At 64.2% G+C, this 26,186-nt stretch overlaps 3 protein-coding genes, 1 long non-coding RNA gene and 1 other non-coding gene across 11 annotated transcripts in view; 2 read left to right on the top strand and 3 right to left on the bottom strand.

Moving 5' to 3' along the window:
• Positions 1-6,441, bottom strand: part of LOC121019689 (uncharacterized) — an 11,587-nt gene extending 5,146 nt beyond the window's left edge. The window contains exons 1-3 of one of the 2 annotated variants that reach the window (XR_005785735.1): positions 6,190-6,441; positions 5,848-5,962; positions 609-740 (exon numbers count right to left, since the gene is read on the bottom strand). This is a non-coding gene — a long non-coding RNA (uncharacterized LOC121019689). Of the gene's footprint in view, positions 1-608; positions 741-5,838; positions 5,963-6,189 lie in introns of those variants that run through there. The other variant, XR_005785734.1, reaches the window with a different exon arrangement.
• Positions 7-5,412, top strand: RAB26 (RAB26, member RAS oncogene family). 4 transcript variants are annotated; one of them, XM_040459418.1, is made up of 9 exons: positions 7-280; positions 1,346-1,456; positions 3,262-3,303; positions 3,392-3,458; positions 3,663-3,715; positions 4,047-4,112; positions 4,220-4,276; positions 4,378-4,454; positions 4,550-5,412. In XM_040459418.1, exons 1-9 carry the CDS (start codon positions 89-91, stop codon positions 4,650-4,652), a joined length of 768 nt encoding a protein of 255 aa, XP_040315352.1. In that variant the 5' UTR covers positions 7-88; the 3' UTR covers positions 4,653-5,412. The 4 variants fall into 4 exon arrangements, with proteins under 4 accessions (XP_040315352.1, XP_040315354.1, XP_040315353.1 ...); XM_040459420.1 differs by having other exon boundaries at positions 4,368-4,454; XM_040459419.1 differs by having other exon boundaries at positions 4,365-4,454.
• LOC121019829 (small nucleolar RNA SNORD60) lies at positions 6,067-6,149 on the bottom strand. The gene has a single exon (XR_005785787.1). It is a non-coding gene; the product is annotated as a small nucleolar RNA SNORD60 (small nucleolar RNA).
• A 288-nt stretch (positions 6,442-6,729) lies between the features above and the next one.
• On the top strand, positions 6,730-24,039 carry TRAF7 (TNF receptor associated factor 7). 3 transcript variants are annotated; one of them, XM_040459390.1, is made up of 22 exons: positions 6,766-6,856; positions 11,937-12,144; positions 13,986-14,104; positions 14,342-14,399; positions 16,304-16,395; positions 18,042-18,158; positions 18,512-18,604; positions 18,742-18,775; positions 19,433-19,616; positions 19,705-19,839; positions 20,480-20,697; positions 20,772-20,845; positions 21,060-21,108; positions 21,192-21,319; positions 21,482-21,564; positions 22,234-22,273; positions 22,387-22,503; positions 22,590-22,712; positions 22,936-23,055; positions 23,146-23,277; positions 23,364-23,483; positions 23,655-24,039. In XM_040459390.1, the coding sequence occupies exons 3-22, from the start codon at positions 14,024-14,026 to the stop codon at positions 23,667-23,669; spliced, it is 2,013 nt and encodes a 670-aa protein (XP_040315324.1). In that variant the 5' UTR covers positions 6,766-6,856; positions 11,937-12,144; positions 13,986-14,023; the 3' UTR covers positions 23,670-24,039. The 3 variants fall into 3 exon arrangements, with proteins under 3 accessions (XP_040315325.1, XP_040315323.1, XP_040315324.1); XM_040459391.1 differs by lacking the exon at positions 11,937-12,144 and having other exon boundaries at positions 6,730-6,856; positions 19,705-19,833; XM_040459389.1 differs by lacking the exon at positions 11,937-12,144 and having other exon boundaries at positions 6,730-6,856.
• Positions 24,040-24,255: 216 nt separating this feature from the next.
• The window catches only part of CASKIN1 (CASK interacting protein 1), a 16,918-nt gene continuing 14,987 nt past the window's right edge, over positions 24,256-26,186 (bottom strand). Inside the window, exon 20 of the mRNA XM_040458685.1 lies at positions 24,256-26,088. Coding sequence (XP_040314619.1) covers positions 25,847-26,088 — 242 coding nt within the window. The 3' untranslated portion in view covers positions 24,256-25,846. The remainder of the gene's footprint in view (positions 26,089-26,186) is intronic.

Raw genomic sequence — 26,186 nt, 5'->3', positions numbered from 1 at the left:
GGGTCCGTGTCGCGCTCGGCGGGCGCGGGCAGCAGAGCGGCCCGGGGCGCGGCGGCTGCAGCGGGAGCTCCCTGAGCGCCCGCCCGTCATGTCCAGGAAGAAGACCCCCAAGAGGAAGGGGGCCAGCGGGCCCGCTGCCTCCGCGCTGCCTGCGGCCGACGGGTCCCGGCCGGCGCGCCCAGGGACTGCACGCCCCGGCCCCCAGGCGCGGCCCAACGGACCCCCGCAGCCCGGCCGGCCCTCGCTTGGCGGCGGCGACTTCTACGACGTCGCCTTCAAGGTGAGCCGGCCCCCGCCCCAGGCGAGCGCAGCAGGTGGCGCTCCGCCCGAGCCGAGCCGGGAGAGGTCGGGGAGGGGATGCAGGGCCCCGCGGACCCTCGGCGGGGAGTCCGCCGGAGGGGCATCCAGCAGCTGGCACGGTGCATGGCATACACACACAGCCTTCAGACCCGGATTTCAGATACCCAACAGCTGGCAAGGTCTGCCCCCTAACGCCACAGCTGGCAGGGCTGGACAAAGGGTCCCAGACCTGGCAGGTGCTCCGTCCCGGGTCCCGAATGACACCGCCCCCGCCCCCGCCCCCGCCCCCGCGCGGGGCCCAGTCTCACCATTTCCCATATGCTGCCTTCCGCACCCCCAGGGTCTGTGGGTCTTCTCTTTTTGGAGGACGGGGGAGATTAAGAAGAGGTTTGCCAGTTGGGTAGGGAGCACTAGAGCCTTCTTCAGCCCTCGGCAGGAGCCTGTGAATCGTGGAGGGGTTGTCAGGACTGTCTTTGGGTTTGGAGCCTTGGGCAGCAGGCTGGGGGAGGGGAGGAGGAGGGAGGCCTGACTGCCCCTCCTGCTCCACAGACCTGACCCAGGCCCCTCATCACACCAAGATCTGACCCCCATGTGGCAAATTCCTCCAGAGTCTTACTGGGATGGGAAGAAGCCCCTGGCACAGAGACCCCTGCAGGCCTTTCAGAAGGTCTCCAGCTACCAATCCCCAGACTCGGCTCCCCACCAAGCCCCACATGCTTTCCTTCCAGATCAAGCATGATGTCCAGGGTCTGGGGGTGGGTTGGGTAGGACCCTGGATGGAGGCAGCTGCCCCCACTCCTCACTGGTTGAATTGGGCCACTGTTCAAGAGGGGGCAGAACCTTCTGGAGGTGGGAGCCTGGAGGTCTAGGCTGGCAGCCACCATAGCTGCTATGTCTCCCCCAAGTCCTGCCGAACCTGTGAGCCTGAGACCGGTTCCTCTGCTCCTGCCCAGGCCAGCGCAGGGAAGGCCAGACACCCCTCTGGGTGGGCCAGCACCTTGGTCCCCTCTGTCCCTAACACCTCTGACCCTCCTGTTCGCCCCAGGTCATGCTGGTGGGGGACTCAGGCGTGGGGAAGACCTGCTTACTCGTGCGCTTCAAGGACGGGGCTTTCCTGGCAGGGACCTTCATCTCCACTGTGGGCATCGACTTCCGGGTGAGAGTGGAAGCTCACGTCCTAAGCACTGAGCTGGCCCAGCCATGCCCTGGGCCCCTGACACCAGCTCACTGGGCTCTCACAACACCCCTGGGCAGCTGGTTTCTCTGTTACCCCAGTGACACCAACAGGCTCATAGGGTGGAGCTCGAGCTCCTGTCTGGACCACCCGGCTCTCAGGGCCCAGGTGGTTGAGGGGGGATGCCTTACCCACCAAACTACACCTCCTGACCCCCTAAGGGTCCTGAAGACAGGTGAGGGCTGCATCTGACTGAAGCAGGGAGAGCACCCCTGTGCCTGGAGCTACCTTCTGTGCCTCAGGGTAGGTGGGCCGTGGTGCCTTCCCACCCCCCGGGTGATGGCTGACAGAGGACACTCAAGGCCCATGTTCACTTGGAAGGCGAACATCACTGTCCTTCTGGACAGAGGTGCCAGGAAGTCTGCCAAAGGACCTAGGAAGACAGGTGGTGTGGAGCCCGTACCCCCTCTGGGAGCAGGGGCGGGTCCCTGCCCTTGGGTGAGGAGGCTCAGGGGAAGTGCTGCCGCCTGGCTGCTCCCCCCTCTTCGAGAGCCCCCTCCCAGGCTGCCCCCAGCGGGAGGGGTGTCCTGGGGTTTTCTGGGGGGAAGGGAAGTGCCCCTGGACTTCAAATCCCTCTCATTTCTCCCCACCTGGCACCTTTAGCAGCCTGTGGAGTCAGCAGGCGACGTTGAGGGCTGCGGCCTTAGGCCTGGCGGGTGGCAGCATTCCAGCCCCCACCTCAAGTCACCAGTCTAATTTCTTGCCTTGCCAAGGTGCTGGTGTGTTCTAGACGAATCCCAAATTTGCATTTTTTCTCACCCTTTAATTAGACCCAGTTGGTGGGAGGCTGGGACGGAGGCCCATTCTGGGAACAGGAAAGGGGGCTCCTCCCAGTCTGGGGAGCCATGGGTTACCCTGCTTGAGGGTCCAGGTCCCCTCAAGTCTTCTAAGATGAAGTAAGGGTTCAGGTGCCGAAAGGGGGCAGCTCTGACCCTGGACAGATGGTCCTTGGCCTGTTTTGGACCCACCTCCCCCATTCTCACCTCCCTCTTGGCTCTGGGGCAGGTGGCGAGGGAGGTGAGGCTGTTTGGTTCACACCCCTGTTCAGGGCGCCAGTAAGGGGGGGGTGTCCCCCCCCCCCCCCCCCCCCCCCCCCCCCCCCCCGCCTCAGCCCAGCAGATGGCTGTGCCATTGGTTCCTTGGAGACCCAGAAGCACCCTGACAGCAGGAGCTTGGGGAAGAGGGGGGCGGTGGTGTTCCAGCTGCCAGGGGCCCCCACCCCCACCACAGCAGATGGGAACCGTGGGGTTGGGTCTTTCCCTGCCACTAGCCCTGCACCGGGAAGGTCCGGCTAGGAACCACTACCGGCCAGCAAACATTTAATGAGCACCCACTGTGTACCAGGCAGTTTCAGGCTCTGTAGTTACTGTGCTGGGACCCGCCCTCAGGGGGCTGCTGGCTCTTAAACTAGGAAGCTGGCTAAGGATAGGCACAGGGGGAAGTGGGCAGCCAGGCTGGGCTGGAGGGGTGCTGGCAGAGGGAAGGGAGTGGGGGGAGGCGGGAGCAACAGGACTCAGTGACTGACCAGGTGGGTGGTCTAAGTCACCTTCAAGGGCAGGGAGCTGGTGGAGCAGGTGCTGGGCCTCCAGGGTAGGAGTGGGCTACCAGGAGGGGCTCACCAGGGGGAGGTGCAGGAGGCGCGGTGAGGGGGGAAGCTGGGAGCTCCCCACCGGAGGGCAGCAGTGTTCTAGCTGTTGGTTGCTGGACCGGGCTGGTTGTTATTTCAGAACAAAGTTCTGGATGTGGATGGCATGAAGGTGAAGCTGCAGGTGAGTGGTGTGGGGAGCAGCGGGGGGCAGAGGGTTGAGGATAGTGAACACCCGGGAGGAACTGGCGGCCCTGTGCCTGTCACTCCAGATCTGGGACACAGCTGGCCAGGAGCGGTTCCGGAGCGTCACCCACGCCTACTACCGCGATGCTCATGGTGAGCTTGTGGGTGGGGGATGCCAGTCCCGGAGAGTCAGAGGCTGTGCTCTCGTGGGTGTCAGGTTTCCCTGGCTTCTGCACGGAGGAGGGTGCCCTGGGCAGGAGCATGGCAGGAAGTGTGGAGGCTGTGATGCGTGTGGGTGTGGGTGACAGGAAGCTGTGGTGGGCCCTAGAGGTGTCCTCACTCGTCCTCTGCCCCCAGCACTGCTGCTGCTCTATGATGTCACCAACAAGGCCTCCTTTGACAATATCCAGGTCAGTGGTTTCCTTCCTGGTGGTGGTGGCAGGAACAGGCCGTGATGGCATTAGGGTCCCAGGGGGCTAAGGACCCTACCGACTGCAGGGAGACGGCCCCTCTGGTGGCTCAGGTGGAGTGTGAGCTGAAGGGAGTCTGAGGACCTTCCAGCTCCGTCAGTCCAACACCTTGGGTAAGGTGCTTGTCGAGGGTGCCTCAACAGGACCCAGGGACCTCGATTTCTGGGCCTATTAGCCAGAGCCCAACAGGCACCCCAAGCAGTGAGACCTGGAGGGGCAAGGGGCGAGCAGAGTGCCAGCCTCCAGCCTGGTCTCAGCTTTTCCCCCACAGGCCTGGCTGACGGAGATCCAGGATTACGCCCAACATGACGTGGTGCTCATGCTGCTGGGCAACAAGGTGGGCACCCCAGCCCATCCTCTCCACCGTGGCCCTGTATGGGGGCAGGGGTGGTAGGGTAAGCCCTGGGCCAGCTCTCACCAAGACCCACCCCCCCCCCATGCCAGGTGGACTCTGCCCAGGAGCGTGTGGTGAAAAGGGAGGATGGGGAGAAGTTGGCTAAGGTGAGCCGGGGTGGGGTGGGTGTCCGGGGAGCGTCCCTGGGGTTGCAGGGCCTGGGCTATCTCCACCAGGCTGCCACCTGGCTGGCAGCAGCTGTTTGCAGGAGTACGGGCTGCCCTTCATGGAGACCAGCGCCAAGACAGGCCTCAACGTAGACTTGGCCTTCACAGCCGTAGCAAAGTAAGTGCTGGTAGTCATCAGGAAGATCCTCCAGACCCAGAGTCTGAATCTCTGTTGGTGGAGGAAGCTGTCCCATGGTCCCCTCTGCCCCACAGGGAGTTGAAGCAGCGCTCCATGAAGGTCCCCAGTGAGCCTCGCTTCCGGCTGCACGACTACGTCAAGAGGGAGGGCCGAGGGGCCTCCTGCTGCAGACCCTGAATCTGACTGGGCACTGCCACTGCACATCCTCTGGGAGGCCCCTGCAAGGCTGGACAGAGGGTCACCTGGCAGTCAACTCGAGGGCGGCCGTTTCTGGGACTCCCAGACAGAGCCTCGTCTTTCCCTAGAGCCTCAGTTCCAACAGGCTTCATGGAGCCAGTGGGTCTGCAGCCCCTGACTCAGGGCCTTGCCCCCAAGGCCTTGATGGAAAAGCAACGGCCTCCCGTACAGGAGACACCCCACAATGTAAAGCCCATGCGGGGGGCCTGGTCTTGCTGCCACGGCACTCTGCTGCCCTCTCCTGGACGCGCCCAGCTTCAAGGCTGGACCCCGGTGCCAGCGCCACGTGTACAGTGCCTAACCCTAACCCAAAAGCCATGTCTTCAGCGGCACCCGCTGCCCAGGCAGGGAAAGGCCGGACTCCTGTCCGTGCCTGGGGCAGGGGGCTTCGCTGCACATCCAATCATGCATCTGTGCCCCAAGGACCAAAGCTGCCAGCCCACACACTCAGAGACTCTGGTTCAAACATCAGCAGGGTCTTCCTCTCGTGTTGCCTGGAGGACGCCAAGTTTGTGGCTTTCTAATACACGAACGGCATGTGGGAAATCAGAAACCGTCAGGGAAACTAGAACTGCCAGCCCAGCTGAGGCCTGTGCAGAGTGAGGTCAAGCCAGGAGGCTGGCAGTGTGCTCCAGCTCATAGGTCTTTAGGTTAAGAGTCTTTGTTTTCAGTTCTGGTGAATAAAGTTGTGTTTTCTGGACTGCCGGTCTCTTCTGTTACAAGAAATCCCCTTCTTTGCGCCCTCGGCAAAGTACGGGTTGAAGACAACGCTAAGAGGGTAGTACCCTCAACTAGGGCTGCTGTCTAGGGAGCACGGGGAACCTAGGTGGTTGGGTGGTTGATGTCCACTTCCCTCTGCAAGACCCAACGAAACAGAAAACAGTGCTCTGTGGCCGGTGAGGAGGAAGAGTTCCTCACCTGCTTAAGACAAAGACCCCCGCTCCGCCCCGGGATTTCTGCTCTTACAGGCAAAAAAACCGAGAAGGCATCCCAATAGTTGAAAGGTCACCGTGTGAACATCCATCTTTCTCTACCCTTTCCCAAGACTGCCACGGAACGAGCCAGTCCTCCCGCGGAATCCTCTGGGGAGCAAACGCGTGTGAAAATAAAGACACTTGCGCTCCCATCAACTCACCACCTCTGCTTTATTGTTAAGCGCCGCAGATACGGACGTGGACTCCCGCCTTACCACCAGGCCCCGGGCTGACGTTCATTTACGTCCACGGTCTCCAACCACGTCACCGACCGCCCTAAAAGTCAGACACACAGAGCCGAAATGTAGACAGAAGCCCGCTACCCCGATTTTTTGGAGATGTTTTCACACCAGCCCCTCCTGTCAAGGGGGCGCACCCTGAAGCCTCAGACTTGCAAAATAATCAGACTGCACATGCAGTTTTCATACGAGGTGTCAGAAACGAAAGCAATTCATCACAGGCTCCAAGCTGCATAGGGGAAACCAAGCCCGGCCCAGGCTTACCTGCGGAGAGAAGTCGGTCTGGAGTCGGACCTTCCCAACAAAACGGGTCCGGTGGGGGGGGGGGGGGGAGGCGGGCGGAGCAAGGAACACGTACAACGCTGAAGACAGAGGCGGAGACCCGGCGGATGATGGCCCTGGAGGACCCCTCAGCCCCATTCGGGGCCCAGAGCCTCCCCTAACGTGGACTCGCAGCGACCGCACAGACAAACGCCCACGGCCGCCACTGGATTCCCAAAAGAAAGCACGCGCCCCAGGCTGAAGCTTTTATAGAAAGTGCCCCACCTCTGCGATTGGGCAATCATGCCGGAAGTACCCGCCCCCGGTCTCCTGAACCAGACTCACGAAGCTTCTCCCTTTAGCAGAGGCCTTGGAACTTAACTGTGAGCGACAGATGCACAGAACCAATCAGACTCCGATCTGCAACATAGAGTGATTCTGAAGCTGCCAATCCCGCCCCGCGACGTCGGAGCCGCCGGAATTCGTAGTTTCTGGAGAGCCGCGCGTGAGGCGGGGACCCAGGCATTGAGAGACGGGGAACTACAAGTCCCGGCGGGCCTAGCGCCTCAGCGCTTCCGGCTCGCGCGTCCGGTCTGTCTCCCGGCCAGCGGCCGCGGGGGCACGATGAAGCGGGAGGGTATCGCTGCCGCTCCCGGGCGGCCGCGGGCGGGTGAGTGTCCGCGCGGCGCGCCCGGCCCGGGGCTCGCGCCTCGGGGCCGCGCGGTAGGCGCTTCGGGGTCCGGGGAGGCGTCGGGCCTGGGGGGGCGGGGCCGACACGGGCCGGGGTCTCGGCGTCTGTCCGTCGCTTGCCCCATGGCCCCATTCTCCCCTTCTTTATGCATTCCTTCTTCTTGCGTTCGTTGAGCGCCGCCGGGGTCCCAGTTCTCGTAGGCTCTTCTGCAGCTTTTCTCAGCCCGGCCGCTGTTGACACTTCTCGCCGATCCTTCTCTGCTGTGCTTTGTAGGATGTTGAGTAGCATCCCTGGTCCCCACCCATTAGATGCCAGTAACCTCTCCCACCCCCACGTCTTGACAACCCAAAATGCCTGCAGACACCGCCAAACGTCTCCTGGGGGACAAAATCCTCCCCCAACCCCACACACCCCGGCTTGAGAACCGGCCATCTAGAGCGGGGAGGGGTTGACAGTACACACAGAATCCTAAAGAGTTGTGATAGGTGCTATGAGAGAAACAGGGCGCTGAGAAACAGTACGGGGCGCTCTCGAGTGGCTTGGGGAGGGGGGAGGTGCCTACAGCAAGCAGCTTGTCTTGGGAAGTTGCTGGAAGAGCATGCCAGGCAGAGGGAGCAAGGTGTGCAAAGGCCCAGAGCAAGAAAGGGCTTGGTGCGCCAGTGAGTGCTGGCAGAGGGGTGAGAGGCCTAGTCCACGGGGCCACACCAGAGTGCGTGGTGGAGGGATTGTATTGTGCTTGCAAGGAAGGCTGTTGGAGGATTCGAGCACAGGAGAGCCAGCATCAGATCCAAGGCCGGTAAAGAGCCCCTGGTTGTGTGTAGAGGGGGTGGGAGACGAGGCTGTCTGGCTGTTCCGACCTCGTTGCCTTGAACAAGTCCAGGGCATTCAGCTGGAGCCGAGGCTGCGATTGTGCTGGATCCCACCCTGCTTTGGCAGGACAGGGGTGGAGGGTAGGGCTGGGGATTCCACCCTGCTTTGCTGCCTCCCTTGCCTAGAGCTCCAAGCTGCCCAGACTGTTCACCCTTCTCCCCATCCCTCACACCCCTTCCTGTGCACACACAGGCCCCCTCTCCTGAGGGCTGCCCACCCCTTGGCCTTTGCCAAGCATGTGACCTCCCTCTTCCTCATTCCTTCTCTTTGGGCCTCTCCCTTCCCACACCCCTTCCCCGCAAGCCTGTGCGGCAGGCAGGCACTACCTCTCTGTCATACATCCCTACTTGCATTGCTCTGGGCATTCACGTTTCTCCGGAATCCCTGGTCTCTGTGTGTCAAGGTTCCTGCATGTTATAGCTGCACTAGCCCCAGGAAGCCAGAAGCTCCCTCTGAGGGGAAGCAGGGATCCTGGCAACCTGGCTGAGGGAGGTAACCAGCTGGGAAGGAGGGGATGTCTTCCTTCCTGAGGGGTCCCTGTGGAGCAACCCCCACTATGGCTGTGTGTCACACACAATATTTCTGGAAATGAATGGGAAAGATCAGAGTCTGAAGCACTGACTTTGCTGGGACAGGAACCCACAGAAAAGGGTCTTTGGCAGCTCGAATGGGGCTTACTAATACTCCCGAGCCTGTCTACCTCTCCTACCAGGCCCCCTAGCTTCTCAAGGTCAGACTCGTGTTCAGCCGTCACCACGTGCCCTCTCACCCTCACAGGGACTGGCATGCAGTGGGTGTGAACCTTGGCCGGCCGGCCGGCCGGCTGCGAAATCAGAGAGTTTGGGAAACAGGAGAGATGTGGTTGAAGGGCCTGACCTGTTTGGACGGCTCCAGGTGGCCTGGGCTCCGCGGTGTGGTGCTCCTCGGCACGGCTTGGTGTGCGGCTGGCTTTGGCGCACCATGGGCTCCTCGGTTTGCTGGCACAACAGGGCTTTGGTTGGCCGCGGTGTGACCCCTTGTGGGCTCTAAGTCCTGGGGTGGCCTCCCGGCCTCTACTCTTGACTCTCGAAGAGGGGCTGCTGTCAGTGGAGCCCTCACCGTTGCCCTGCCTCTCGCAGCTCCTTTCAGAGGGGAGTACATCCACTCTGTTTAACGAGTGAGAAATCTGAGGCCCTGGAGGGCAAGCAGCTTGCCCAAAGTCACACAGCTGTTACGTGGCAGAGGTGGGATTTGAACCCAGGTCTGAGTCCTGCATTTGTGGCCTGACCGTCGTGCTGTCCATAAGGAACACTTGGAGGGGTCAGTATAAGCACATAAGTGACGTGTGCCAGCATATGCCCAGCCTCGGGAGGGGTCAGCAGGACATAACTTGCCCCGAACCTGGGTCCCCATTGGCCTGACCTTGCTGTTGAGTCGGCTCCTAGGACTTTACCGGGCCATCTGTGGCTTATGCAGGAGGTACCCTCGTAGAGGGGCCCGAACCCCTCAGCTTTCAGTAGATGCCCCAGGGCGTCCCCGGTGTGCTGGCCCTTCCACAGAAGAAATTCGGTTGCTCCTTGGAGGGACATGGGGTCAGGTGGGGCAGAGGAGGGAGAGAGCGGTCCTGGAGTCCAGTGCTGAGGTCACATGGAGACCTGGTACTCAGCTATCCCCCGGAGGAGGAGCAGCCTTACGGAAACCGGGACTGAAGGAATGTGCTAGAAAGACTGTAGTACCACAGCCTGGGCTGAAAGGGCATGGAATGGACAGTGGAGCGGGCTGGTGCATGTCTGCATGTCCAGGCGGGGCTCCCGGCTGGGACTTTGTGCACACTCCCCAAGCTTCTGTAGGGAACCAAGAAAGAGGAAGTCAGGGAGGCGGAAACAGCCAGGGCGGCCTGGAGGTGTAGCCCGGGTCCGAGGTGTCCCTGGGCTCTTGGGCAGAGGCCCAGGACCTGTCTCCACAAGTTTAGACTCACTGATTTTTTTTTTCTTAAGTTTGATTTATTTAAGTAATCTCTCCACCCTACGTGGGGCTCGAACTCTCGACCCCAAGATCAAGAGTCGCGCGCCCTTCCAACTAAGACAGCCGGCTGACCTTAGACTCACTGATTTAAGACAGCCTGGGACTTGCTTCCCCCTTGTGCCTCTGCAGCCTGGGTTGGCCCAGACGCTGAGTTGGAGGAAGGGTGTGGGCAGGTAAAAGTGGCCCCTACGGCTAGGTGCTCAGAGAGGAGGCCAAACACCACCTTTTTCCAGAATACTCTCTCCCTGCTCTGGATCTGGGCAGCCCCTTCCTCTGGGAAGCTCTCTAGGAGCCCCCCAGGCTGTGTCAGGTGTACACCTCCCTCCAGCAGAGGGACCCACGGGTGCTGGAGAGGCTGGGTGGGGAGTGCGAGGACACAGCCTTGGGGAGAGGAGGCCACAACGGGTGTCCAGTCTGGCAACCTTGAGACCACCCTTTAGGAACCGTGGGCACAGAGGGAAGGATGGAAGGTGAGGGCAGAGTCCAGGGCTGGGTGCTCGGAGGGAAGGGGGGCCGGGCAGGCCTCAAACCTGGGCCTGCTGAGGTGCTTAGGGGGGGCCCTGACGTCACACCGTGCCCATCTGGGATGGAAAAGACGTGCTAAGGGGACATCAGGGAACTGGTGGGAGAGGTGTATATGGCTTTGCTATGGCAACCCAGCCTGTTTCTGTAGGATTTGGCAGTCCTGCGTGGGCTTGGGCCAGGGGGCCAGCGGGGGCTGACCCAGGGGCTGGGTGGTCCATGGATGATACCAGGGGCTGCATCTGGAGCTCTGGCTGCAGTCTGGTGGCCACCCACAGCTCTGTGCCAGGCAGGGCTGAGGTGTCCTGGCCACCCATGCTCACCCTGGGGCAGTCACCACTAAATGTGTGGCCTGATGGTGCTTCCAAGGCCGGCCTACCCCCATTGCTGGCTCAGCACATGCTGCTGAGGGGACCCCACCACGCCCACTCCTCGAAGGACCTGCTTCTGGCCATCCCACTGTCGTTGTCCACCCCCCCCCCCCCCACCGCCCGTCCCAGTCCAGCATTTACAGCCTACAGTACCCACTCTGCTGGCTGCCAGCCACAGGGACCACAGTGGGGGATCTTTGTCCCACATTCCCAAGGGTGAGCCTAGCAGACCCCATTGGCCTCCCTCCAGGGGGTGGGGGTGGGGAGGGGTTCCCAAGGGAGCTGGCCTGCTCTCTGGTGTAGGCTGCCCAGAGAACGGGGCTGGTGGGGGGCTTTCCTGAAGAGGGGCTGGGGTATTATAGGTGGATCTTCGTTCCCTTGTCGGGCAAGGAGTGTGCCCCAGGGGCCCTTTGGACGTGGACTTGGGTGGACAGAGATCCCTGGGCCTTGACCCTGGGCCCAAGCAGGGGAGCTGGTTTTGCACTGACCCCGGGCACCTTGGGTACCACTCTCCCACCAGCCTCACCTGAGGCCCCATCTCCAGCAGGACCTGCGTGCGGTCTTTTCTCTTTAAGAGATACGGTCCTTGTGTCCCTTGCCTGGGCTCTGCGGAGGCACCTGGAGCAGACAGGGTGGGGGGACTCGCCTGGGGAGGGAAGGGGAGCTGTGCCTGGCAGGCTCAGCCCATAGCTTTTCCCAGTATGGGAGTGTCCAGTCGTCTAGCTGACAACTCCCTGTCCGCCTGCATACAGGCCTGGTGCGGGGTGGCGAGGAGGCCTACCCCTGGGGGGCGGGGGCATACCCCACCCTGGACAGCTGGGCCCAGCGGGGTGGGGGGCGTACGCAGCTGTGCTGTTGTTTCTGGGGTTTGGGCCCACAGAGCTGGGAGACGCTGGCGAAGACTTATTGCAAAATGCAGCCCCTGGGGGAGCGGGGCTGAAGGCTCAGGGCATCTTGCTCAATTCCAGGATGCTTAGTTACGGTAGGATCTGATCGTTGTGATCTGGGGGTGCACAGCTGGGGGAGGCGGTGGCTGCAGCCCAGCAACCCCCCCCTCCCCCCGCCTCGGGTCCCTGGCTGGGAGTGCAGGCCAAACCATGTAAATGGGGAAGCAGTTACTTCCCTCCTTCCCTGGCTCCACTCTGCTCTCTGGCCAGTCTGTACATCTCCCCCCCCCACCCCCACCCCGCCCCCGGTTGTGTGTCTGCCGGCCTGGCCGCTATTGGCTGTCAGGGGACTTTCCAGCCGATTTGCATGTTGCCCTGCGTGCCTTTCTGTTTACTTCACTTCAGAGTGAGGGAGAGCCAGACGCCTGCTCCCTCAGACTGAGCAGCAGGCACACAGGCCCCACGGGGGCTGGCGTGCTGGCCGCTGTCCTGGGGGGAGTCCCTGCTGGGGTCCCGGCTGCCTGGACCACGGGAGCCACTCGCTGGAGCCAGCCGCTGGCCGCTGGGCCTCGGGAGCTTGCAGCAGAGGGAGCAGATGAATTGTAAAATCCAGGTCAGTGTGGGCCGGCCGCCTCCCCGTGACCCACCCCCAGCCTCCTCCTGGCACGCCCCATGGTGCCGAGGCGGGAGCCGACCTTGGGTTTCCCAAAAGGTGAGTCCTGGAGCTCCTATGTCACCCCAGCCGGGGTATCCTTGCTGCAAGCAGGGTGGCCCCAGGATTTCCTGCTTAGCGTGGAGACCAGCAGCGGCACTGGAGGTGGGGCTTCCGGACCCACCACAGCCACACCTCCAAGGGCCTGGTACTGCCCACTCTTGGAGTCCCTGCCTCTCCCCCATGAGGACAAGCCACCGGAGAGCCTGGTCTGGGATTTAACCGCCAAGTCTCTTGAGTCACGGCAGGGGGAGTGATGGGCAGGAGGGGGGGAGGCTTTGGCCAACATCTTGGGATCCCCCCATCCCCTGGTCTACCTGGACCCCCAGGGCGCTGAGAGCATCGGTGGCGGTGCCTTGTGGCAGGGCCAAGTGTGGGGACTGACAGCCACCGCACCGAGGCCCGAGTCTAGAAGACTGGGGGCGGGGGGGGGGGGGGGCGGTGGCACTGCAGGTGGTATTCAAAGGGGCAGGTGGGAGAGAAGATGGGGGAGCTGTGACAGCTCAGCAGCGCAGCATGGGAACACACGGCTCGGGAGCCAGCCCCTCCCCGTAGACCCCTAGGTTGGGTTGCAGGACCACCGAGTGGCTGTGGCGTGTGTGAGGCAGACACGGCCAGATGGCTCAGCAGCCCCTCCACCCGGAGCCTCCTCCTCAGTCATGGGGGGCCTTCACAGCACAGGGTGGGCCCCAGCCTGCATGTGCCCTTGTGCCCCACAAGAGCGGGACGTGCCGGCCTCCCCGGGAGTTCCCGACACTCGTTCTGCTGGCCCGGCCTAGCAGCAGGTGATGAGCCCGCGCCGTGGCCTCCCAGGGGTCTCCTGGGGAGAGAGCTCACGTGTGCTCCTCCTCGCGGGGAGCCCGGCTTAAAGCTGGGGCCTCGAGGCTACAGCTGACTCCAGAGGGGAGATAGACGCTGCCGTGGACGCTGACCCCAGGAGGGCCCCTGGGAAGGTGGGCGTCGCCCTGGCAGTGGGGTGGCTTCCCCAGGCTATCCACGATCGTGGCTGCAGGCTGGTCCCCTTTCCTCTCTAATGGCCAGACCCCTCATCTTGGGTGGAGTGGGGTGGGGGGAGTAATTCTTGCAGGCCCAGGATGATACCCACTGTGCCTTCTCCCCACCACCTCAGCCTGTGAGTCCTGAGTCGACGGTTGGACCTGCACAAGGTCTGGGATCAGGACTCTCATCTCCTCCCCCTGTCCCAAAGGGGCTTTATCTGCGTGATTGAGCCTCTGAGAGGCTGGGCCCCAGGTACATCACGGACAGGTCGTCTGGGGTGTGGCCAGCGTCCTTCCATCCTGCAGACCGGGACTGTCCTACCTGGTAGGAAGCAGGCACACGGCTTGATCCCGCCCCGGATGCCACACCACGGCCCAGTCTTGGCTTCCGGGACACTTGCCCTCAGACCCAGAGGTTCGGGCAGAGCACAGTGGGGGCTTCCGCCTCTGGGGCGGAGCTGGTGACGTTTCCAAAAGCCTGAGCCCTGAAGGAAGGTAAAGCTGAGTGCCAGCTGCCTGCCTGCCCCCAGGGCCTCCTCCCTTCCTTGGGCCTGTGCACACCTGGGATGGGAGGAGGGAAAGAGACTTTGCCCGCATGGACCCGCCCTCGTTGGCACTGGTGGTGGAGAGGCCAAAGTGTGCCTGGAGTGGACCAGCCAGAGCAGGCCTGGCCGCATGGGTCAGCGCCGGCCAATCTGACGAGTCCGGGCCACCGTCCCCACCACCGTTGTGCTCCCCCCTCAGGAGACGCTGCCCGCGGACCCTAGATGCCTCTCTAGAGCATGAGCTCGGGCAAGAGCGCCCGCTACAACCGCTTCTCCGGGGGGCCCGCCAACCTTCCCACTGCCGACGTCACCGCCGGGGTAAGCGGGAACCTCACAGGGAAGGGCCTCCCCCTCGTGCCCACCTTGTGTGCCGGGGTCCCCGCAGAGCCTCCAGAGCAGTCCCCTCCCTACGTGGAGGGCCTGTGCCGCGTGTGTCCGCGTGAGCTCACGCGCACACGTGACCATGGTGCTATGAAAGCGCGTCGGTGCCCGTCCACGTGTGTGTACACATCCTCGCTGGGGGTCGATGCCAAGTCTCATCTGTTCTCTGTCCAGACCAGAATGGAAACGACCTTCGGGCCTGCCTTTTCGGCCGTCACCACCATCACAAAAGGTGAGCCAGCCTGTGAGCCCAGGCCAGGGCGGGTTGGGCAGAATCTGGGCGTCCCTTACTCCCACTGGGGTCTGCGGGCACGTCCTGGTGGGGCAGGAGGGGGCATCGGTGTCGGCCCTAGGCTGCCTGCCGCCCCCCCCCCCCCCCCCCCCACCGCCTCTGCTGCCGCATCCTTCTCCTCCCCCCCGCAACCCCGGGCATCCCAGCACCTCCGTCCCGGGGCCTCACCCGTTACCTCTGGGGAGGGCTGCCCCACCTTCCCTGTCCCTCGTCCTAGCGTCCTCTGGTTCACCCCCGCCCTGGGCTCCTAGCAGCCTCCGGGAGGTCGGGACTGGGGGCCACGCTGGACACGTGTGGGTGGTCAGAAGTACTCGCGGTGTCCTTTCTCCAGACCGGTTCCAGCCCGGGGCCGTGTGTTCGAGGAGGTTGTGAGGGGCTAACAGCCCGGGGCACTACCTCCTTCCCTGAGTCATGAGGGTGTGTTGCCTCTCTTGTCAGGGCTGGGGGTTCAGGGATGGACTTTGTTCCTTTGCCTTTTTGGTACTCTGCTCCTCGTAGGTGAAGCCGATTTTTAATTGCTTTTCCGGGGCTCCCTCTCGATGCACTCAGCAGTGAGGCCACAGGACCACCGTGCGCACGTGCTCACACTGGCCCCTCTGCCCCAGGGTGGCTCAGTCAGATGCTCCAAACGTGCCCCTTTTCCTTCTTAGATGTTCCGTCCTGAGAATAAATAAACGCCTCCCCTAATACAAGCACCCAGGTCACTGTTCCTCAACGCCTCACTTACTCTTAGAAGCTGCAGGGGCCCCCGTCACGGCAGTCTCACGCTCCTGGAGCAGACAGTGATGGGAGTCTGTCTCCCTCTCGCCCTACCCAGCAACCCCATCGGTGGCAGGGATGGGTCAGAACGGGGTATGAACAGTCACCTCACCTGACCCCTCTCACAGACAGGGAAACTGAGGCCCAGTGACAGGGGAGCTGCTTAAAGCCCGACTCATGAAACCATGCCTTTGGGGCCGGTTGTGATGTCTGGGTTTGGGTGGGCCTGAGGCCGGTGGTGGCCACTCCAGGGCTTCTGGCTTCCCCATGGACTCCTGACCAACGCCTTCCCTGGAGTGGGCTGAGAAGGCCCGAGGGTGGTTCCAGGGTCTGGCCAGGGGAACAGCTGGGAGACAAGCAGACCCAAACAGCGGGCTGCCTGTCAGCCCCCACCACACACCGGCCCGGGGGCCTCAGGCCTCTGTCCCTGTCTCCTCCTCTGGGCACTGAGGACATCAGAGGACCCGCCCACTGGTAGGGTTACCTTGAGAGCCAAGCAAGATGACATCCCACTCGTGCCAGGCAACCTCCAGATGAATCCCTCAGATGTTGGGCTCTTGCCTCAGCTGGGCACAGGGCAGCCCCAGGGTCAGACCGCTGGCACCTCGTAGAGTCAGAGAGAGGATCCCTCCACCCCACCTTCAGCCTGCCTTGGGAGTGTGACTGTCGGGGGCTCCGGAGCTCCAGGCACAGAGGATAGGCCCTGGGGACCACCTGAGCCGGGCTGGCCCCAGGCTGTGCCCTCCCTCCCCACCTGCCTGGCCCTGGAGGGGGCTGAGGAGGCTTGCTGGGGGCTCAGGCCAGCTTGCGTTCTGGCCCTCGTCCTGCTCAGGCCCCTGACAGGGGCAGGGTGGCTCCCAGCTGCCCCCGAGCCCAGCCCCAGCCAAGTGGCCCTCAGATCAAGAAGGAGGACACGGGAGAGGGTGGGGGGCAAGGAGACTTCCCAGAGGGGGTTCGCCCCCTGTCTGGCCCAGCCCCTGCCCCCTCAGGGCCCGTCCGTCCAGGGAGCCCACTTCCCGCCACGGGGGGCCAGCCATGCCCCTCCGGATCACGCTCGTGGCAACCCCACCCTCTCTTCTTGGCAGCCGATGGGACCAGCACGTACAAACAGCACCGCAGGACACCGTCGTCTTCTAGCACCCTCGCCTACTCCCCGCGGGACGAGGAGGATAGCATGGTAGGTCTGTGCCATGGCCACTTCTCTCCCCACGGCCTCCGGCCATGCCGTCCTTCCCCAGGGCCAGGTCCCAGGGGTAGCTGAAGGGGAGGCTCCACCTCGAGGCACGCCCTGAGCTACGGTCTGCAGGCTACGGTGGGTTGGTGAGACAGAGGGCTGGTATGTCTGGACGTCGTGAGGCCTAAGCGCCCGTGGCAGGACTTTGTGGAGGAGAAAGGAGCAGTGGGGCCGGAGGGTGCAGAGCCTGCGAGCTGGGGCGAAGCGCATTCAGCTCCGTCTCGAAGGCCATGGGAGCCACAGAAGGTTCAGGCGTGTGGGTCACAGATCACGTTTCCGTTGTTAAAGTTGTCTGCTATCGAGTAGAGGATTGGAGGGTGGGCTGGTGGGTGGAGGCGGGGCCCCTGAGCAGGTGGCTGGAAGGAGGACGGCCGGAGCTGGGGGATAATAACGCGCCTGCCAGGGCTGTGCTGACAGGGAGAGCCAGAGAACCTCCTGCCGCTGGCTCTGCGGAGTGAGGAAGGGGCTGGGGTGGAGTCGAGGCCGGCTGTCAGTGCCCAGGCTGTGTGGCCAGGGTCACAGTGGCCGTCCCCTGCCTGCCTGGCCACTGGACCGTGTCGCTGGGCTCTGGGCCTGCCGGAAGCGAGGAGCTGCCCTGGCCGAGGGGGGTGGCTCGGGCCCTCCTGCCGCTCACCTCTGCAGAGCCTCGCTTTCTGCTTCCCCTTGTGGATTCTCGGGATTCTCGCCAGTGTGGTGGCCCCACGGACTCCAGCTGGTTCTCCTGTCCTCCCAGCCTCCAGGACCCACGTCTTCTCATGCTGGGCTGCTAGGCCTTCGTTTCCTATTTAATACTAAGGGAAACAGTGTTTTTTTTAATTACTTGAATGCGCTGTGTGCCAGGCGCTACACCAGGCCTTCTCTAAGCACAAAGCAGGCACCTTGCGCCCCACTCCCTGGCTCCGCCTGCCTCGGCCTCCATGACCTCTGACTCACCCATGGCTGCCCGGGAGGGGATTTTCCCCAGAGTGGCCGGGACCAGGAGGAAGCCCGTGGGCTGGGTGGGGAGCAGTGGCTCTTACAGGATCTTTACTGGGGGGTTCTAGGCCAAGGCGGCGGGGAGGGGACGGTTTCCCCACCCAGGCTCCCCCAGATCCTCATCTTCCGTGACTCGGGCAGAGGCAGGCACCCATGGCTCTTCCTCCCCCTGAGAATCTTGGCCAGGGTTCAGTGGGGAGGTCCCTGCCTTCCCTGGGAGCCTCAGTGGCCCGGCCCCGTGTCCCCAGCCAGGGAAGCCAGACGGGCAGCCAAACCCAAGGGGACGTGGAGCCCCCAGCCTCTGCCGGCCTTCCCTTCCGCCCGGGACTGGCTGACGGAGGTGCCCCGTGTGCAGCCCACATTCCCTCACGGGAAGCAGGAAGCAGGCCAGGCGAGCGTGTCCTTCTGGAATTGAATAGCAGGAAGTCTCTCCATTTACACAAAGAAAGCTGGCAGACGTGAGCGGGTGGCCCAGCCACAGGGCCGGGACCGCTGGGCCGGCGGGGGGCCCGGGCTCCCCATCGGCTCCCTGGGCACAGGCGGCGGCTCTGCGGGGTGAGGGGGCCCCGGCCTCCCCACCGGCTGACGGGCCCGCCTGTCCCTGTGCGCCGCAGCCCCCCATCAGCACCCCACGCCGCTCCGACTCGGCCATCTCCGTCCGCTCCCTGCACTCAGAGTCCAGCATGTCCCTGCGCTCCACGTTCTCGCTGCCCGAGGAGGAGGAGGAGCCGGTAGGTGTGTCCGCCCAGCAGGCGGCCCCTCGAGGGGCGGGAAGGTCTGGCCTACGCCCCCCCCCCCCCCCCCCCCACTCCCCGGGCACCTCTTCCTGTGGGCTACCCGGGGTCCAGCTTTGGGAAGTGAGGGCGGCGCCCGTGTGGGGTCTTCGAGTCTCCATCACCCCTAGAGAAGCAGGTGCGCACGGCCAAGGGCGCGGCTGGAGGGGGGGTCCTCCCTGCTTCGGTCCCCTCACGCTCAGGCCCGGCCCCAGGCCTCCGCGGCAGGCCCTTCTCGGCCGCTACCCGCCCCCGCCCCCCACCGCCGTCTGCGCCCCGGCCCCCCCTCACCCTGCCCTGCCCGGTTCTAGGAGCCCCTGGTGTTTGCTGAGCAGCCGTCGGTGAAGCTGTGCTGCCAGCTGTGCTGCAGCGTGTTCAAGGACCCCGTGATCACCACGTGCGGGGTGAGGCCGCCCCTCCCTTCCTGACACGTGCGCCACCACGGGGCCCGGCGTGGCCGCCCAGGGGCTGCCCTCTTCGGTGGGCACGGGGTGGGTGCGACTCTGTGTCCATGCCCCAAGCCCACCCGTTGTCTCCACAGCACACTTTCTGCCGAAGATGCGCCTTGAAGTCAGGTAGGGCCCCCCCCTCCCCAGACCCCGGTCCGGCTGACCTCATTACCCCGCTTGGGAAGGGTCCCTCCGGAGAGGTCCCAGCCTAGGCCCAGCACTGATCATGCCCTTGGCACACGGTGGCTTCTCCCTAGCCCTGCCCCCAGCGTCTCTGCCACGGGGCGCTCAGGCCGGGCTCCGGACCTTGATGGGCGAAGTGGTGAGACCCACGTCTCGGGGCCTCCTGGCCTCAGCACCAGCTGTTTCCAGCAAGAGTGCCTTGGCCATCAGGGCCCCCCGCCTCACCCTCTCAGGCCTGGGCCCCTGGGCCCGGGGCTAGTTCCTCTCCAGGCTCTGCCCCAGCTCCCTCTGCCCTGTCCCAGACTCCTGAGTCAGCCCAGAGGCCTCCGGTCCCTCCTGCTCACCCAGTGGTCACCCTTGGTGGCCCAGCTGTGCCCCCATCCGGATTCAGGCATGGCAGCGGGGCAGGCAGATGGGTGCATCAGGGCCCAGAAAGAGGCTCGGTGCGGCCAGCCTGAGGAGCCCGTTCCGGGCCTGCCACACCGGGACTTACCAGGGAAGAGCCCGCCCCCAGTGCAGCCTGGTCGCAGCACTCAGAGCCGAGCTGCCGGGGCAGGGACAGCCAGGTGGACGGTGAGGTCAGCACGCCCTCCCCTCCAGAGAAGTGCCCCGTGGACCACGCCAAGCTGACAGTGGTGGTGAACAACATCGCGGTGGCCGAGCAGATCGGGGAGCTGTTCATCCACTGCAGGCACGGCTGCCGGGCAGCGGGGGCCGGGAAGCCTGCCGTCTTTGAGGTGGATCCCCGAGGGTGCCCCTTCACCATCAAGCTCAGCGCTCGGAAGTAAGTGCTGTCCTCGGCCCCCGCCCCCCACCCCTCCCAGGGGTGCTGAGAGCCGGTGCCTCTGGGGACTGACGCCCGCCTCCCAAAGGGACCACGAGGGCAGCTGTGACTACAGGCCTGTGCGGTGCCCCAACAACCCCAGCTGCCCGCCCCTCCTCAAGATGAACCTGGAGGCCCACCTCAAGGAGTGTGAGCACATCAAGTGTCCCCACTCCAAGTACGGGTGAGTGGGCGGGGGTGGGCATGTGGGCTGCCCCCGGCCGGTGGGCGGGCAGGGCGGGGGCGGCGGGGCCTCCGGGCTGGCATTCACAGTCCCTCCTTCAGCGAACCCTTGTTGAGATCTGCTTGTGTGCTGGGCGCTGGGGAGACAGCCAGGGTCCTGGGGAGACGGACCTTAGCGGGAGCCTCACCGTCAGCTATGTAATTACAAACTGAGGTACAGGTGCCGTGAAGGAGAGGCCTGAGCCCCACAGGAACGCAGAGGGGTCGGAGTGGTCGGCGAGCTGGGAGGTCAGGGAAGGGGGGGGTCCCTGAGAACTGATGCATGTGTGGGTGTGAGCCAAAGACTAGCATGAGGGCTTCGGGCGGCTGGACCATCATGGGGGGGGTAGAGGGGGGGGGGGGGGGGGGGGGGGGAAGAGGCAGGAGCCGGGAGGCTGTCGAAGGGTGCGGAAGAGCCCTTAAGGAGCTTTGGGAGCAGAAGGACTAGATTTCCTCCCAAAGTGGCCTGATGGGTGCTGAGTGGGAGCAGGATGGACGGGTGGGCAGCAGGTGGGAGGTGTGGGGAGGCGTGGGGGGGGGTGGGCAGGGGCAGTGCCTCACTGGGCAGGCAGGTGGGCAGGGCAGCCATCCTGCGTCTCCAGGTGCACATTCATCGGGAACCAGGACACGTATGAGACACACCTGGAGACCTGCCGCTTCGAGGGCCTGAAGGAGTTCCTGCAGCAGACGGACGACCGCTTCCACGAGATGCACGTGGCGCTGGCCCAGAAGGACCAGGAGATCGCCTTCCTGCGCTCCATGCTGGGCAAGCTCTCGGAGAAGATTGACCAGCTGGAGAAGAGCCTGGAGCTCAAGTTCGGTGAGGGCGCGGCCCAGAAGGCAGGGGTGTGGCCTCTCCTCCCGGTCCCTGACACCCTCTTCCTTGCCACTCAGACGTCCTCGACGAAAACCAGAGCAAGCTCAGCGAGGACCTCATGGAGTTCCGGAGGGATGCGTCCATGTTGAACGTGAGCGGGAGGGGGCCACGTGCGGGGTGGGGGGTGGGGGGGTGGGGACGCAGGAGCGGCCCTCGGCCTAGGCCCCAACAGGAGGCTTGCCCCGCTCCCCGCCACCCCGCTGTAAGGGTTCAGTGTCTGTGCTGGGGGAGGCGGCTGCTGCCGCGTGGGGGCAGGGGGACCGTGGACCCACAGCCAGCATGCCCTGTACTCTTGGTCTTGGCAGGATGAGCTGTCCCACATCAACGCGCGGCTGAACACAGGCATCCTCGGATGTGAGTACGGGCCTGCCGCTGCCCCCTCTGCTGCCCCTGGGCGCCCCCGCCCGGGCCCTCACCAGCTCCTCCCGTCTCCGCAGCCTATGACCCACAACAGATCTTCAAGTGCAAAGGAACCTTTGTGGGCCACCAGGGCCCCGTCTGGTGTCTGTGTGTCTACTCCATGGGGGACCTGCTCTTCAGCGGCTCCTCTGACAAGACCATCAAGGTGAGTGGGGTCTTGCCCAGGGAGGTGGTCTACAGCCTGGTGGCGGGGGGCGGGGGGGCAATGGGCGCTGCCTGCGCCCACCTTCCCTCCACATTCCCACCATGCTGCCTCCTGGCGTTGGGCTGACCCTCCTGGGACCCAGCCTGATGGTGGCCTCTGCAGGTGTGGGATACGTGTACCACCTACAAGTGCCAGAAGACGCTAGAAGGCCACGACGGCATTGTGCTGGCGCTCTGCATCCAGGGGTGAGTGCAGGCGTGCATGGTACCCACGTGGAGCCGGGGACGGGAGACACCCTGCTCCCCCCACGGTCCACGTGTGTCCTCAGCTGGCTGTGTCTACCTCTCCTGCGGGGCACCCTCATCCTTGAGCAGGGCTGGATGGCTGGGTGGTGGCACGCAGGCCCCCACGTTCACAGTGTGCGGCCCCGGAGCTGGGGCGCCTGGGGGAGGTAGGAACTCCGCCGTCGCTCGGCTGGCCTGTAGCCAGAGCCTCAGGCACAGCTTGGGGACAGGACCACAGAGTGGCCTGCCCAGCTCCCCCCTCGCCCGAGAAGGGTAGCCCCTCTCGACCTTCTCTCCTGTCTCGTGTCATGAGACTTCATGTTGTGGGCAGGAGAGGGAGAGACGTGCGTTCCCGGAAAGCAGCTGCTTGGCCGTCGGCAGCACTAACAGGGGTAGTTACCTCACAGCTTCTGTCGGACGCTTGCCAGGCAGGCGGCGGGGTCAGGCTTCTACCCCCAAGGTTCCCTCGCCGGAACAGGAAGACGGAGGGCTGGGGGCAGCAGGAGGAACCCGGCCGAGCTGCCGGTTCCTGGTGGCTTCCCGGTGGCTGGTGCTCCCTTGGCCTGGCAAGGCCACACCAGCGAGGACAGTGGCTTCTCCTGCCCTGACCCCTTGGCTCCGCTCCCCCAGGTGCAAGCTCTACAGCGGCTCAGCGGACTGCACCATCATCGTGAGTGGGGCCGCGGCAGGTGGGTGGGAGGGGCCTGGGCCGCACCGGCTTCCGGGGGCCCCAGGCCCGCCGTGCCACCACGACCCGAGGCTTCCTGTCGTCCTTCCCGCCAGGTGTGGGACATCCAGAACCTGCAGAAGGTGAACACGATCCGGGCCCACGACAACCCCGTGTGCACGCTGGTCTCCTCACACAACATGCTCTTCAGCGGCTCCCTGAAGGCCATCAAGGTCAGGCCGGCCTCGCGTGTGCACATGTGGGGCGGCGGGCTACCGGACCCCTGCGCCCCAGCCTGCATTCGTGGCCGTCCCCACAGGTCTGGGATATCGTGGGCACCGAACTGAAGCTGAAGAAGGAGCTCACGGGCCTCAACCACTGGGTGCGGGCGCTGGTGGCTGCCCAGAGCTACCTGTACAGCGGCTCCTACCAGACAATCAAGGTGCGTCTGCACACACTTCGCGTGGGAAGACCCCTCACTAGGCTAGACCCCTGGGCTGGCACTGCCCAGGCCGGCCCCGGGGGCTCCGTCTGCCCTGCCCCCATGCCGCCGGGTTGGGGAGACCCTCACACACATCCTGGGTGACGAGCGGGCTGCTTAGCATCCAGAGGCCCGGAGGGCAAGGTGCCGGGCCTGGGACCGACGGGCTCGAGCTTGTCCGTAGATCTGGGACATCCGGACCCTCGACTGCATCCACGTCCTGCAGACATCTGGCGGCAGCGTCTACTCTATCGCTGTGACGAATCACCACATTGTCTGTGGCACCTACGAGAACCTCATCCACGTAAGGCGGGCACCTAGGGGCAGGGCCTGCCTCCGGGGCGCTGTCCTCCCCGGAGCCTGTGGCTCTGACCTGCCTGGGCCATTCCTTCAGGTGTGGGACATTGAGTCCAAGGAGCAGGTGCGGACCCTGACAGGCCACGTTGGCACTGTGTATGCCCTGGCGGTCATCTCAACGCCAGACCAGACCAAAGTCTTCAGCGCGTCCTATGACCGGTCTCTCAGGGTGCGTGCGGACCTAGTGGTGGTGGGAGGTTCACGGTGGGCGGTTGGGCCCAGGTGGGCAGGCCCTCATGTCCCGTGTGCCCCCAGGTCTGGAGCATGGACAACATGATCTGCACGCAGACCCTGCTGCGTCACCAGGGCAGTGTGACCGCACTGGCCGTGTCCCGGGGCCGGCTCTTCTCGGGAGCTGTGGACAGCACTGTGAAGGTCAGTGCCTCGGCTCAGGCCTTCCAAAGGGGCTGCGTGTGTGGAGCGGGGGGCGGGGGGCGAGGAGCTAGAAGCCTTGGGTCGGTGGCAGCGGAGGGCAGGTGAGGATGGCAGGTGGTGGTGGGGCGGCGTGGCCGGAGGGGCAGCTGAAACAGAGCCCTTCCTCTGCAGGTTTGGACTTGCTAACAGAATCCAGACCAGTCTTGGCTTCCTCTGGGACCTCCCTTAGGCTTGTCCCAACCAGGCTGGCCACATGAGGGGTCTCAAGGGGCGCTCACTGCCTGCCCTGCGGGGACAGACCGACAGGTTCACCTGGCCAGGCAGTGCCCTCCCCACCCTGTGCCCGGCGAGCCTCCCTCTGCTTGGTCCTGTGATCGTCGCCGCCAAGACAGTGCCCAGCCCCTCCCGCTGGGTGCCAGGTACGATGCTCGCCCGGCCCACCCTCCATCCCTGCCCCAGATGGACTGTGGGCCTTTTTACTCACCTTTTCTACTGTTTTTAGACTGTATATAGATTTGATTACTTCTTGATTGAAATAAAAGCTGCACAGACTGTGGCTGTGAGTGGGGATAGTCCTTGGGGTGACAGGCCACCCGGGAATGCTGTTGTGCTGGGGCACCAGCGGCCAGTGGGAGGGAGGCTGGGGAGGAGCCACAGAAGGGCTCCTGTCAGCTCCAGGATGTGGCCCTCTTGGTGACTTCTCTTCCCTGCCAGGAGCAAGCTAGACCCCCGTTCTCCCCAACACACGTCCCCAAGAAGTGAGCCAGGCAGCTCTGTTTTCTGCTGTTTATTGACAGCTGACAGTAGCTCCCTGCCCGGAACCCCCCTCCCCACTTGCTGGAGCCCCAGCCTGGGCCGCCCATTGAAGGGAGGCCAGGCACACCCACCTGGGGAAGTTATCAGGGCATGACAGCTGGAAAGGGCCCACACGCTCAGATGCCACCTTGGCTGACCCCTTCCACCCGCCCGCCTCGCAACCGCTGGTTTTCGGCGTTTTTAAATTCTTTTTTTTTTTTTTTTTTTTTTTTTAAGAAACGTCAAAGTTGTGCCCAACACACGTGGATCAGCAAACACAATAGAGGAGGCCAGTCAGTACTTTTTGGAAAGGGGAGAGAGAGGAAAAGAGAGAGAGGGCAAGGACGACCACACGACACAGCCTTGGACCATGAGCAGAAGCGTCCGTGGGAACTCAGATGGGGGAGGGCAGGCTGTCTGTACGGGGCCAGCGAGGAGCCCTGAGGAGGGAGGGTCAGGCACACCCTGACACACGCCACACGCAGCCTGGCATGCACGCCCTGCACCCACCGAGGTCACCCAGCTGACGTGCCCACGCTGCACGCACGGCTCCCCCCGGAGCCCAGGCGCGCCTCACACCGGCACCCTGGGAGAGCAGGGAGCCCCTCCCCACCGGCTCCACGGTGCGGAGGACACAGCCCAGCAGCGAGCAAGGCACATCCTTTGAGTTCTTCAGACGCAGAGAAGTTAGGAGAGCGAGGGGAGGCCCCAGCGGAGCACGGACCCTCCCGGACCCCAGCCTCCTGTTTGTGCTACTGGGCCAGGTGTCCTAGACGGAGGGAGGGAAGGATGGACAGACAGACAGCCAGGGCCTCTAACAGCTTTTGTCTTGAGCTAGACTTCAGTGTCCTTACAGTTGGTAAATGGTTTTCTATAGAATCAATAATATTTTTTCTTTCTTTAAATATATATTTGTTAAAGTTATACCTTTTTGTTTCTCTGGGGAAATCTGCCTCAGCTCATTCCCAATAAATTAATACTCTCGATAGCTTATATTCTGGGGGGTACAGTGGGGCAGGGGGCGTGATCCCAGCCCCAGTCCCTTGTGCTGCGCTGGAGCGGCTGGCAGAAGTCCCCAATGGGCAGTTCTGTGCTGGGCATAGGCCTGTGCTCTGCCACAGATCGGGGAGGGGGCCAAAGCGGCCGTCCGCCTCCCACTGCCTCCCAGGGCAGACCCGGCCTGGCCTCAGGGCAGGGGGCCAGGGGCTGCCCTTCCTCGCCCGCAGCAGGCAGAGCCCGGCGCGGGTGGGCGGGTGTGGCCCAGCAGTTATTGCACAGGGAGCAGCAGACGGGGACGGGCACCCGCCGGGCAGCAGCATTTACTTAGAGCCCTCGGGTCCCCTGGCCAGGCAGTCCTCCAGGCCGGCCGTCCGGCCTGGGCCCAGGGGGCAGGAGTTGTGCTTGTGCAGGGGATGGGCAGCACGGGCCCGCCCCTGCCCGCCTGGCCCCCGTCGGCCCTCCGCCCTGCCCGCTCGCGCTGCGCCCAGAGGTGCCCACCCTGAGGTAAAGGTCAGTGTGCGGGCCGGGGGCCCCGGGCGGCGCGGGCGGGCCCGACGTGAGCAGCCGCGTCACTCCAGCATGGCGTCCAGCTGGTCGGCCAGGTCGTCGAACATGCTGCCGATGTCGTCCAGTATGCTGCCGGTGCTCTTCTCCTCCGCGGACGAGGGGCTGGGGGCGGGCGCGGCGTGAGCTGGAGGCGCGGGCGCGCGACACCCTGCCCGGGCCCCGCCCCTGTCCCTCACGACCCGCCCCGCCTCCACGGAGCCGCAAGATTCGACCCCCCGGCTCCGCAGCCCCGCACGACCCGCCCCTGCCTCCGCTCCTCAGCCCTACTCGACCCCGCCCCCGCCGCCCCGGGCCCGGCCCCGCACGACGCGACCCCGCCCCTGCTGCCCCGGGCCCCGCCCC

Source organism: Herpailurus yagouaroundi, unplaced genomic scaffold, assembly GCF_014898765.1.
Source record: "Herpailurus yagouaroundi ecotype Mexico unplaced genomic scaffold, PumYag 222, whole genome shotgun sequence".
Taxonomy (NCBI): domain Eukaryota; kingdom Metazoa; phylum Chordata; class Mammalia; order Carnivora; family Felidae; genus Herpailurus; species Herpailurus yagouaroundi.
The sequence above is the reverse complement of the archived record's forward strand: the minus strand, read 5'-3'. Positions and strand labels throughout refer to the sequence as shown.